Source organism: Melospiza georgiana, chromosome 18, assembly GCF_028018845.1.
Source record: "Melospiza georgiana isolate bMelGeo1 chromosome 18, bMelGeo1.pri, whole genome shotgun sequence".
Taxonomy (NCBI): domain Eukaryota; kingdom Metazoa; phylum Chordata; class Aves; order Passeriformes; family Passerellidae; genus Melospiza; species Melospiza georgiana.
This window is the reverse complement of record NC_080447.1, coordinates 11,808,813-11,821,032: the sequence shown is the minus strand read 5'-3', so window position 1 is coordinate 11,821,032 and position 12,220 is coordinate 11,808,813. Positions and strand designations below refer to the sequence as shown.

At 39.4% G+C, this 12,220-nt stretch overlaps 1 protein-coding gene across 3 annotated transcripts in view; it reads left to right on the top strand.

The window, feature by feature from the left end:
- CABIN1 (calcineurin binding protein 1) overlaps positions 1-12,220 on the top strand; it is a 116,670-nt gene that overhangs the window by 25,891 nt on the left and 78,559 nt on the right. For all 3 annotated transcript variants that reach the window (XM_058037268.1, XM_058037267.1, XM_058037265.1), the window contains exons 25-27: positions 2,370-2,630; positions 4,502-4,653; positions 6,388-6,566. In XM_058037268.1, coding sequence (XP_057893251.1) covers positions 2,370-2,630; positions 4,502-4,653; positions 6,388-6,566 — 592 coding nt within the window. The remainder of the gene's footprint in view (positions 1-2,369; positions 2,631-4,501; positions 4,654-6,387; positions 6,567-12,220) is intronic.

Genomic DNA, 12,220 nt, shown 5'->3' with positions numbered 1-12,220 from the left:
AAACCTCTGGATTATATCTGGGTAGGAATGCTTGGCTCCTCCCTCTGGGCTCACATCTCCCAGTGGGATGCTGTAGTTCTTATCAGCCATGCAGGGACATTCAATAGCTGTTATCAGCAATGTCCCCTCCCAAGGGAGGATTAGGTGTGGAAGAGATAAGGAAAACTGCCCAATTAACAGAAGACAACTGCCACACCTCTAACAGATGGCAAATAGAATACATCTTGCCTTGCAATCTGGCACAGTTTTCTAACATAGTAAATTTTTAAATTAAGTACTTACATGCTATATTCTACATATGAGACTGTATGATTACTTAGTAATGTTGGAAATTCCAATATTCATGTAATATGGTCAAGCAGCATTTGAAGGTGGGTTTTTTTCCTCTCTTTTTCCTGTGTAAAATCAGTTTGAGCCTAATCTTTGAATTATGTTTTGAAGGTGACACGAAATTATTGTAACTTTCTGGAAAGGGGAATTATATTTACCTTTCCTTTCTGTAAATGTCATGCAATGTTTCCAAGAAAAGGTGAAATGCATACATATTGAAATAGTGAAGAGATCAGAAATTACTCTGATATCTGTGTCCACATGTCATCTCTTACATCTAAAGAATCCTCCCCTTTTTCTGTGGTTTTGGGCCATTTACCTAAACAAAAGATCAAATTTCCATTGAAAACATTGTTATGAATTCATTATCTCTGCATAAGGGAGGTGAAAAACATTATGAAGTTTATTGCTAAACCAAAATGAACAATTCTAAATACACTCTGACACTGATAAGAGTTGCTTGGAAAAACGTTTTGTCTTTTTGGACCAGTGAACTCCATTTCTGATTTAGCTATTCTGACTTACAAATATTACCTAGTCTGCAGCTGGAAGCAGAATGAGAAAAGCAAGTGCTGCTCCTGTGCTGTAATTTGTAAAACTTTCAGTGTTTGAGCTGCAGAGATCAGTACTGGGAGCACCCTTTGCTTCTGGGAGATTTGCAGGGGGTGGTGAGTGTCAGTCTGAGCTGCCTCAGCACTGCACTCACACTGCACTTCCTTACCTGAGAACAAAGCTGATGTCAGCCTGTATTTAAAGGGAACAAATAGTTTATTAAAGAGCATGTTTGAAATTACAGTCAACAATAGAGTTTTCTTCTGGAGGGTTATTGCATCCAACAGCTCTGAAACAAACTCCTCAGAAAATGAAGTTACTGCATTTTATGTCTTTGCCCTATCAGAAGTTTGGTCTTATGGTCTTGCAGCCCCTTGGCAATGAGGGATTTGTTGAAGAATTCCAGGGATGGTGCTGGAATTACTTCATAGTATCAGATAAAAGGAGCAATACAGAGCAGCCATCTAAAATTGAAGATTAAATGAGAATGTTTATTTAGGGCTACTTAAATCTTCATTTTTTTTCAAGTGAATATATTAAAAATGCATAATTTAGTAAGAAAAGCTCTATTATAATAAAAGATGAATTGAAACAATTTCATCTCACTTCCACAGATATATCTCTTCAGAAATGTGTTTCTCATACATAAAAACCTTATTATTCTCTTCTTCTCACAGAATGTTTAGGAAAGGGAAGGCTGTGTTTTAGTTCTTCGTTATAGCCACACAGTTGAAATTTATAAACTTCATTTTCAAAGAGAGAAAATTACATTAATGCATCTTTTGACCTAGTTTTTTTACATGAATTTATTGGCATTTAGCTTTAATTTATGCTGCTGGTTTTAATTTTTTTTTTTTGATGGGGTGGGGAGAATATTCATCTCAAAATTAGCTACATTGCAAGCAAGATGAAATACTTATCTTCACAAATGAGAGTAGTCCATAGCGACTTTAGCAGACTTCAGTTGCAGAACAAAGCAAATAATTTTTTTCTTTGAAGAGTTAAGATAATTAAAACAAAAAAAAAAAAAAACCACAAAAAAATTACCAAAAAAAATTCTACCACTGTGAAAAAGTGGTGGAATTTCTGTAGATGTGAATATTGGGTAGTTGATTTTCAGACAGATATTGATATGGATATGGATATGGATATGGATATGGATATAGATATAGATATAGATATAGATATAGATATAGATATAGATATAGATATAGATATAGATATAGATATAGATATAGATATAGATATAGATATTTCTTCTGTCTTATTGTTTTGTTCTGGTTGATTGTGCCAGCAGTCACTGGAGTGAACAAACCCTATCCACAAACCCATTTTGTGGGCGGTTGGGATGCGTTTCACCACTTGGGATGCATTTGATTCCTTCTCATCATTTACACTAAAAGTGTTTCCCATGCTCAGGTGCTTTTCCACAGGCAGCAGGGTGTTTTTGGGCTTTGCTGCAGTGAGCTTTCTTGTGCCCTGTGCAGATGGAGGAGCGCAGGGACAGCATGCTGGAGACAGCCAAGCTGTGCTTCACGTCCGCGGCGCGCTGCGAGGGCGACGGCGACGAGGAGGAGTGGCTCATCCACTACATGCTGGGCAAGATAGCTGAGAAACAGAAGCAGCCTCCTGTGGTGTACCTGCTGCACTACAAACAGGCAGGGCACTACCTGCACGAGGAGGCTGCTCGATACCCAAAGAAGATTCACTACCACAACCCACCAGAACTGGCCATGGAAGCCTTGGAGGTAACGTTGAATGTGTAGCTGGAAGCCTTGGAGGTAAAGGGAATTTTGAAGGTGTAGCTGGACGCCTTGGAGGTAAGGGAATGTTCAATGTGTAGCTGGAAGCCTTGGAGGTAAAGGGATGTTGAATGTGTAGCTGAAGGCCTTGGAGGTACAGCAATGTTGAAGGTGTAGCTGGAAGCCTGGAGGTAAGGGAATGTTGGATGTCTAACTGGCAGCCTTGGAGGTAAAGGAATACTGAATGTGTAGCTGGAAGCCTTGAAGATAAAGGAATGTTGAAGGTGTAGCTGGGAGCCTTGGAGGTAAGGGAATGTTGGATGTGTAGCTGGAAGCCTTGGAGGTAAGGGAATGTTGAAGGTGTAGCTGGAAGCCTTGGAGGTAAGGGAATGTTGAAGGTGTAGCTGGAAGCCTTGGAGGTAAGGGAATGTTGGATGTCTAACTGGCAGCCTTGGAGGTAAAGGAACACTGAATGTGTAGCTGGAAGCCTTGGAGGTAAAGGGAATTTTGAAGGTGTGGCTGGAAGCCTTGGAGGTAAAGGAATGTTGAAGGTGTAGCTGGAAGCCTTGAAGATAAAGGAATGTTGAAGGTGTAGCTGGAAGCTTTGGAGGTAAAGGAATGTTGAAGGTGTAGCTGGAAGCCTTGAAGATAAAGGAATGTTGAAGGTGTAGCTGGAAGCTTTGGAGGTAAAGGAATGTTGAAGGTGTAGCTGGAAGCCTTGGAGGTAAAGGAATGTTGAAGGTGTAGCTGGAAGCTTTGGAGGTAAAGGAATGTTGAAGGTGTAGCTGGAAGCCTTGGAGGTAAGGGAATGTTGAAGGTGTAGCTGGAAGCCTTGGAGGTAAGGGAATGTTGGATGTCTAACTGGCAGCCTTGGAGGTAAAGGAATGTTGAAGGTGTAGCTGGAAGCTTTGTTCTTGTAGGAATGTGCCCCCTGTTGATGAAGTGACAAAACTATCCTTTGTCTCCTTAAAAAGGAAAAAAGCCCAGAAATTTCTCTCCTCAATTAGGTAAAAACACACCTCATAGGACCTTGGGAACTCCACCTCAAACTTAAGGGTAGCCAATTGGACAGAAGCAAAAAGTCCAGCCTAAGCAACTCACTAGAAAAAGAACAAAGGAAATAATCACTTTTGTGGGGTGTTTCACCAGGAGCAAGAGCCTCTTGCCCCTGGGCTGGGTTTTTCTCTGCAAAGAGCTTTGTTATTTTGCCTTTTATCAAAACTTTTCTGTTTCCAACACTACCACAGAAGCCATCCTGCTGATTTTATGCCATCTGAGGGAGCTGAGCTATAGAACTCCAAGAGCTCATAAGACCTGGCTCGAGGTGACCCCTATATCATGTTAGGTGCGAGTAGATGGTGCTCTGCATTGGGGAGTGTTTGCAGGACACACTTGGAGAGTGAAATGGAGCCTGTTATTCAGGCTGGTTTCATTTCAAAGGCAATTCCACTTGGGTAGCAATTCCCCTTCTGAATTTTGCTGCAAAGTTAATTGGTTTTTATAAAAATCAGACATTGATAGGATTTACAGGCATCTCATACCTATGGAATCACAGGTTCATCCATTAGATGGGACCTTTGCTCTCACTGTTGTCTGATAAAAGCTCTAGAACAGACCCAGTGATCACTTGCTCTCAATGAAGCCAGTTCTGCTTTCCTTGTTGTGTTCCATAGGTTATGGTTATAAAATTTGCACAGTGTTCAGATTTTTTAATTTAAAAGCAGCTTTCAAAGGCAGGGCGAATTCAATTCAGGTAAGTTTAGGTGAAAGTAGCTGTCTTAACTAACTCCTGCAGATTCCACAGAGAAAAGACTATTTGTAATAAATTACAGAGCTAGGTATTCTTTACTGACCAAATGGACTTTGGTGTTTTTTAGGTGTATTTTCGACTTCATGCTTCTATTTTGAAACTTGTGGGGAAGCCAGACTCTGGAGTAGATGCAGAGGTACTTGTTAGTTTTATGAAAGAAGCTTCTGAGGGACCCTTTGCCAGGGGTGAGGAGAAGAACACCCCAAAAGTTGCAGAAAAGTGAGTGCTAGTTTCCAGCAGTATCCTCTGAATGAATGCTGATAAACTGTACAATAAACTATTGAAACAAGGCTGAATAAAATATAAACAAAGTGAACAAATTTTACATTAATTTTGCAGTTTTCAGGAACCATGAATAAGATTAAGTGCTACTCTGAGGTCTCAATAAGTGCCACAGAGGAAATGGGAAGTGAAGAAAACAGAACAATTCTGATCTTGTGATCCATTTTGAAGCAAGCCACTCTTTTTATTTATTCATAAATTTGATTTTAAAAATCAACAGTTAAAAAATGCAAACCGAAATGACGTTCACTTGTAGGACAAGAGATTTTAGTCCTTACAATTTTTCTCATTAACAACTACAAAATAAAGAAGAGTTTGCTATTGACCAGTGATAAGGGAGTGTCATGGTGGAGAAACTTCATAGCTACAAGTTTCCCCGGGCAGCTGCTAGTCATAAAAATTGAGAACCACAAAAAGCTATTTTTTCCTCTTATAAAAAAAATCTCCATAGCATTAACAAAAAAACTTCTCTCCCTAAATAAACTAAAAAAATATTTTAAAAGTAATAAACTAGCTAAAAATTTTCAATTTTATTTCTTTACAATGTCAATTAGGAAAAAAAGTTATTAAGAAGTGTTCTAAAAATTTATTTTAATTCTTACTGCTTTTTTTAATTTTAATTACTGTTATTAAAATTTTCTTTATACTCTTTTAAAGTTTTAAACGTCCTTTACCTTTCTCCTAATCCTATCTTCCTACCTCACAACAAGAAATAAATACATAAGTGATTCACCAACACTAAAACCCACCACACTCATCAATACATTAGTTAAAAAAAACTTAAATTAACAAACCAAAACCACTACAGGGAGGAAATAACTTGCTTTAGAATTTGTCAGTGAGATTTGATTGGTGTGCTGGAAATCCTGTAAGAACATGTATATAAACACTTCCCTGTGTGGTATTGGGGTCCCCAGGATGAAGTGAGAGATGAGAATTGATTCTAAGTTCTCAGAAGACTGTTATGTTATGTTATGTTATGTTATATTATGTTATGTTATATTATGTTATGTTATGTTATGTTTGTTATGCTATGTTTGTTATGTTATATTGTGTTATGTTGTATTATATTGTATTATAGTATATTATATTATTATACATTATATTATGATATATTATATCATATTATATTACATCACATCACATCATATCATATCCTATCATATCATATCATATAATACTATACTATACTTTATTATATTATATTTATTATATATCATATCATTATATCATTATCATATCATGTTATGTTATATTGTGTTATGTTATGTTGTATTATGTTGTAATAATATTATTATATAATATATAATAATATATATTACACATTATCTAAAATAGATTATATAAAATATATTATATATAATATATATGTATATATAATATATACTAAAAGTATACTAAACTATAGAAAAAGGATATAGACAGAAAGCTAGAAAAGAATAAATAATAAAAACCCATGACTGACCAGAAAGTCTGATACAGCTAGACTAGGATTAGTCATTAATTAAAAACAATTCACATACTAGAATAAACAATTCTCTAAATCACATTCCAAAGCAGCAGAACAGGGAGAAGCTGAAGCTTCCCAACTTCCCAGGAGAACAAATCCTGGCGAGGGGATTTTTCAAAAAATATCACAGTAACACTTCTCCTTTCTTGTCGCCCTCCCAGAGAAAAGCCTTGCTTGATAGATGAAGACTCTCACTCCTCAGCTGGAACAGTGCCAGGCCCTGGGACTTCCCTCCCCTCGTCCTCAGGTCCAGGTCTGACATCCCCACCTTACACAGCCACTCCAGTTGACCACGATTACGTCAAATGTAAAAAACCCCGCCAGCAGGCAACGCCGGACGGTACAGTCCTGTTCTCATTCTGCAGCAGGGAGTGCTCTCAGCTCTGCATGGGGGGCTTGAGCAGTTCCAGCCAACTGCTCAGTGAGGGTGAGGGGTCTGTGGTACCACGGGCAATATTGAAGCTCATTCTTTTTTTATATATTCAGTGCCTTAAATAGAATCAATGTACGGTCAGAGCTTTAAATACGAAAATCAAAGTTGTCACCTGCCACCGCTGGTGCCTGTCACTTAGTCAAAACTGTAGTGTTGGTAGGAGGAGTATGAGCTCACTGAATTTCCAGTGATTTTTTTCCTTCAGAGCTCTTTAGGAAAGGTGTGGGTTCAGTCTTTAGAAGAATGGACACTGTTTTGGCCTGTGTGAAATGAATGGTGCAAATTCAAACTGGTTCAAACAAGACAAATTGGTAAAAAGACAACACAAGCCTATATTGCAATTCCTTGAAGGAGGCAGGTGGCAACTATTTTGAATATATTGTGATTCAGCACGAAGTGATTTGCATGACAGTCCAGTAGATTTCATCTTTTAATTTTTCTTTATCATTTACAATGACTGGTTAGCAGCTCATCTTTGTAGAATATAAAGTGATAGAATAAATAATTGGCTTATAAATGTAAGAAGAAGGGGGATGGTGTCATAGTGTTAATGAAGACTTTGCAATTGCATATATAATAGAAATTAAGTTACAATTTAAGTAACCTGAGTTTATTATTTGGCTAGGAATTTGATTCTGATTCTAGTCTTCCAGCCATTTGTTTATCCATCTGGATCTATGAGTATCAGCACTCAAGGAGTAAAATACCTACAGTGTTTAGCTTGGTGTTGGTAGAATGTGCCAGGCCCCACAGAAATGCTCTGCTTGATATGAATTTATTTCTGGAGGGTGGGCTGCTTCCTATTGTCATTTTCTGAAGAATGGAAATTGTAAATAACTTTGTTGACACAGTTTTGAAACAAATGTTCCTAGTCTGAAATTTTTTCAGGGTGAATTTATTTCTTTTCCACAACAATTCTTGGTGCAACCAACAGAAGCTCTTTTATTTCTCTCATTATATTGAACAGAGAAATGTTTGTTTTGTTACTGCTTGCATTTCACTTGGGAGTAATTCGTTAGACTGTTTTGAGATCATTTGTAGTGTGGAGGTGTCAATGGGTTATGCAGTGATCAGGCTCTTCTTTGGCTTTTTGATGTCTTTTGACAAAACAGCATAGAAGGGAGCATATATTTAAATATTTCTTAAGTAATATTCCCTGTGGGGAGCATTTCTGCCTAGGACTACATCTGTTTGGTCCTGAAGAGTGTCTCAGGCTCCCAGGAGAGCCATCAGCTGAATAAATCCCCAGTGTGTGTGCTTGGAGCCTGCTCTGCAGTGAGACATTGTGGCTGTGGCAGGGATGGCTGCTGAGCCAAGGCTGGAGGTGCCAGTGCAGCAACATCTGCCTGTGCCAGGGCTGGATCTGCAGGCTGAGCCTAGCTGGGACTGAGCTTTGTGCTGGCAAAGCAATTCCAAATGGCAGCTGCTGGGAGAGGCAGAGTTTGGGTGATCTTCAGCAAGGCTGTGTGTAACCATGACAAGGAGAATTGCAGAGTTCTGCATCATTCAGAATGTTTTGTGAGTTGCTGGCACAACTAAAGCCTGGATACAGCATATTGAAGAACCCCAGGAAACTGAAATATTTGCCTTGGGGCTGTTACAGATGGAAGAGCTAACAGGCTGAGCTAACAGGCTCAGAAGTCTTCCACTTTTATATTATTACATATACTCTGCTCTTCTGCATGCATTTGCATTTTACTTGTATTAACATACAGACTTTTGAAGTAAAATGCTCCTGACATCTTACACATAATCACATCACTGAAGAAAGCTGGCGCCAGCATTTCCATTGTAGCAATCCTAAAAATAGCAAGAAAATACTCATCATTTGACTACTCTTTAGATTATTTTTTAACCATTCTGACAGAAATGAAGCAGTCTATATTGCTGTTCAGGAACAAATAAATTGACCAAAATTCAGCCTAGGTATTTATTCTTTCTGAGGCTTGACAATACTCTTATTTACTCTTGCATTGATATTGTTGATCACAGATGGCATAAGTAAAGTAAGGGTATTGTAGTTTTGCACACTTTTCATATATTACCACAAGCAAGATGCTATTTGAGATCATTACTGACCTCAGAGACCTTTTTTGACCATTTCTGTGTTCTGTGCTTTGAGAAAACATGACCTGTGAGAAAGAGAGAAGGAATTGGGATGCTTTGTCTGCAGAGGAGAAGGCTCAGGGGAGACATGACAGCAGAGTAACCTAGATAGTGTTGGAAGCTGTACAAAGAGTTAGAAGCAAAACCCCAGGATATCTGTGTTCATGGAAGACAGAACAGATGATATTGCACTTAAATTGCATTTTCATTCTGGGCTTTTAAAAACTATGTTAGGGTAGTCTTAGGAAATTCTGGTTTTGTATAACCCTGCAGTATTTTAGCCCTGGAAGTCATTAAAAAGTGGCAATGCAGCTGTCTGCCAGGCATGATGGGGATATAATTTATTCTGATGAAAAAGGAATGGACTAGATGAACACTTGCAGTTCCTTCTGAACTCTGCTTATTCTATTAATTTTGTGGCTTTTGTGGGTTTGGGTTTTGGTGGGCTTGTTAGTTTGGTGCCTTCTAGAGCAGCAAATTATCTCATGACAAGCTGGAGAGAATTGCTGTACAGCCAAACATCTTTTCATGAAAATCCTGGGGCTCTGATCTTCAAGCATTTATCTGTAAACAGGTGAAGCTGTGAGGGCAGACTTATTTTGAATACATTCTATTTAAATGTGTCATTACAGTTCTGTAGCTCTCTAGGAAGTTTTGCTGCTGGAAGATGATGACTGGGATATGCAGAAATCAGTGTTAAAGTTGAGAGCATTGAGAGGCTCCAGATCCAGTGAGTGCTGGTGATACTAGATTTAAGTTGTGTATTTAATGAAAGCAGGAGAAAGGAACCAGTAAATACAGATTGTAAAGTAACTAAACTACTTTTTCCTCATGGCAGCTGCATGAACAGCACATATCTCCTTCAAGGAGACAAAAGTATTGCTGAGTGGCAGCTGCTATTTGCTGGCTGACTTGCTGCTGTCATGTGTGTAAAATGGGCAGCTTCCTTTCTCTTTTCTTGTCCTTCCATTTGGCAACATCTTTTCTTTCCTTCTGTTAATCCCATCTTTCCTGTCATCACCCCTGCCTATTGCTATTTTATAACCCTCCAACGTGAAAACTGGCATTAGAAGTCTGAAGCATAGATTGAGACACTTTCTTTTCTAAGAGCAAAATAGGGAACAGGAAAACCCAGGAACTTGCCAGCCACTCAGACTTTCATTACCTGTGCTGTTACTGTGTTTTAGCTAAATGGTTACATAGCAAAACAGATATGCTCTCTGTCCTCCTCTGTACAGGCTGGATGGATGTAGTCAGTAAAAACCAACTGCAGTAAAAGCAATAGAGTTAGTTCAGAAAGCAGGAAAAGAAGTAAAATAAAATTTAAAAAATGTGAATAAGGTATCTGTTTACCAAAAAGTAGACTGGGAGATTGTTTAGGTGGTCTTTATTGCTGTGATATGCCTTTGTTGTGTTGATACTCAGTTCCATATTCCTGTGGTGGTATGCAGATGATGTATCCATGGCTATTGCAGTGTGAAAATGTTGTGTTGTTTAAGTCTTCATCCATGTCATGTAGTATGTCATGTGTAGTTAGACTTAATTGTCCTTTTTTGTGTTTGTCTTTGCCTGATTGCTTTTGCAACCAATATTGCCCGTGCTGCCTCTAACCTTTACACAAATCTCTGTTCCCCAGGCATTCTCTTCCTGCTTTTACCTGTCACGGCTTGCTTTTAATAATTGGCAGAAGCTGCATGATAAACTCACAGGAAAGGCTCCTTGCTTCCTGCTGTGGGAGAAGTCTCACCCCATAGTTTGTTGGTCTGTAATTCTGCAAATGTGATGAAGATGCACACTTTTTGTAAATGGGGGTTCTCAACATGCTGATGAGACAAAGGTGATCTCTGAGCAACTCCTTGCACCAGGTTGTCACTCATGCTAAGCTAAATCAGCTTCTGGGATGGAGTGGATGTTTCTGTGCATAAAAAGAACATCCACTTTGCATTTTGGAATGCCCTTAAAATTCTCTTTTTTCAGCAGTTAGAAATGCAATCTTTGGGTCTGCAGTGCATGTGCTGTGCTGGCACGTGGTGCTGGGTGTCCATGGGGACTGCACACTGGACTCCATGAATAATGGATCACACCCAGTTTATTGCACTGTGCTCCATTTTTACCTTTCCCCAGTTTAACCTCTCTCTGATTAGTACAAATGTCACACTGAGATGTAGTGTGAGATTATGGAAAAAGCATTTGTCCAAATAGATGGGACATGGGGGAGATGCTCTGGTGCTCTTGGAGACAGAACAGCAATCCAGGACTGTAAGTTATGGAAACACATTCTGTGTTGGGTACAGCCAGACAAAACATAGACTCTCATCTTTGACTCATGTTAAAAGAGAACTCCCTTTAAACTGCTGTCCTCAAATTAACCTACTCCCATGCAAATCTTTGCAATTCCTTTGTTTGTTAATAATGTGCAAGTGCCTTTTGATGCAGAGCTAAATGTTGTCTTCTGTTATGGGTGGAGTCTGTTTGCAGAATGAGAATTCTGTGATACATCATGTTTCTGACTGCTGACCAGTGAAGAAAAATGCTCACATGTTCAAGTGGAGAGGGGAGAGATGGTGCCAGGCAGGACAAAGAGAGTCTGTACCTTCACAGCCTGTGAACAGCCCACCTTTACTGCATGACACAAGATTTTTTTCCAGTTATATATAGTTGCTTATTCATAAGCTCTGAACTGTGCAGCAGGATGTTTCTGTTCTGCAAATTGAGTTAGCATATGTATAGAGCTCTGTAGAAAAGCTTTCTGGGCCACTCATTTCTGACTTTTTGACTTTTAACTGATTGTTTATCATGATTCAGACACCTTCTCACAGTAACTGGATGCACATTTTCCTTCAGATGTTTAAGACAGACCAAGACATCATTCAGAAGTGAGTTGTACCCTCTTGGCTTTCTGAGCCTTTTACTTACTCCTGTATGCAGATGTCTCAGTGGTCTTCTCCATCTTCCTTTTAACTTCCAGAAAGTTTCAAAAGAGGATTACTGTGCTGCATAAAATATAATTGTCCAAGGCAGAACACCTCATTGCTATTGGCACCATGGAGCTGTGCTTCAGCTCCCCTGAGCATCAATTCTGTAATTCTGTGCCTGCTCATCATGCTTAGCAGTGAGAGCTGGCATTGGCATTGTCTGAGCTGCTCCAGGTCACTCAGCAGTGACACATCACCCTCCTTGTCCCTGTCCCAGTGCTGGGTCACTCACACTGTGACACATCTCTGTCCCTGTCCCAGTACTGAGGGCTCAGTTTGGATCACTCAGCTGTGACACATCTCTCTCCTTGTCCCTGTCCCAGCACTGGGGACTCACTTTGGTCACTCACACTGTGACACATCTCTGTCCCTGTCCCAGTACTGAGGGGGCTCATTTGGGTCACTCAGCAGTGACACATCTCTGTCCCTGTCCCAGTGCTGAGGGGGCTCAGTTTGGGTCACTCAGCAGTGACACTGTGT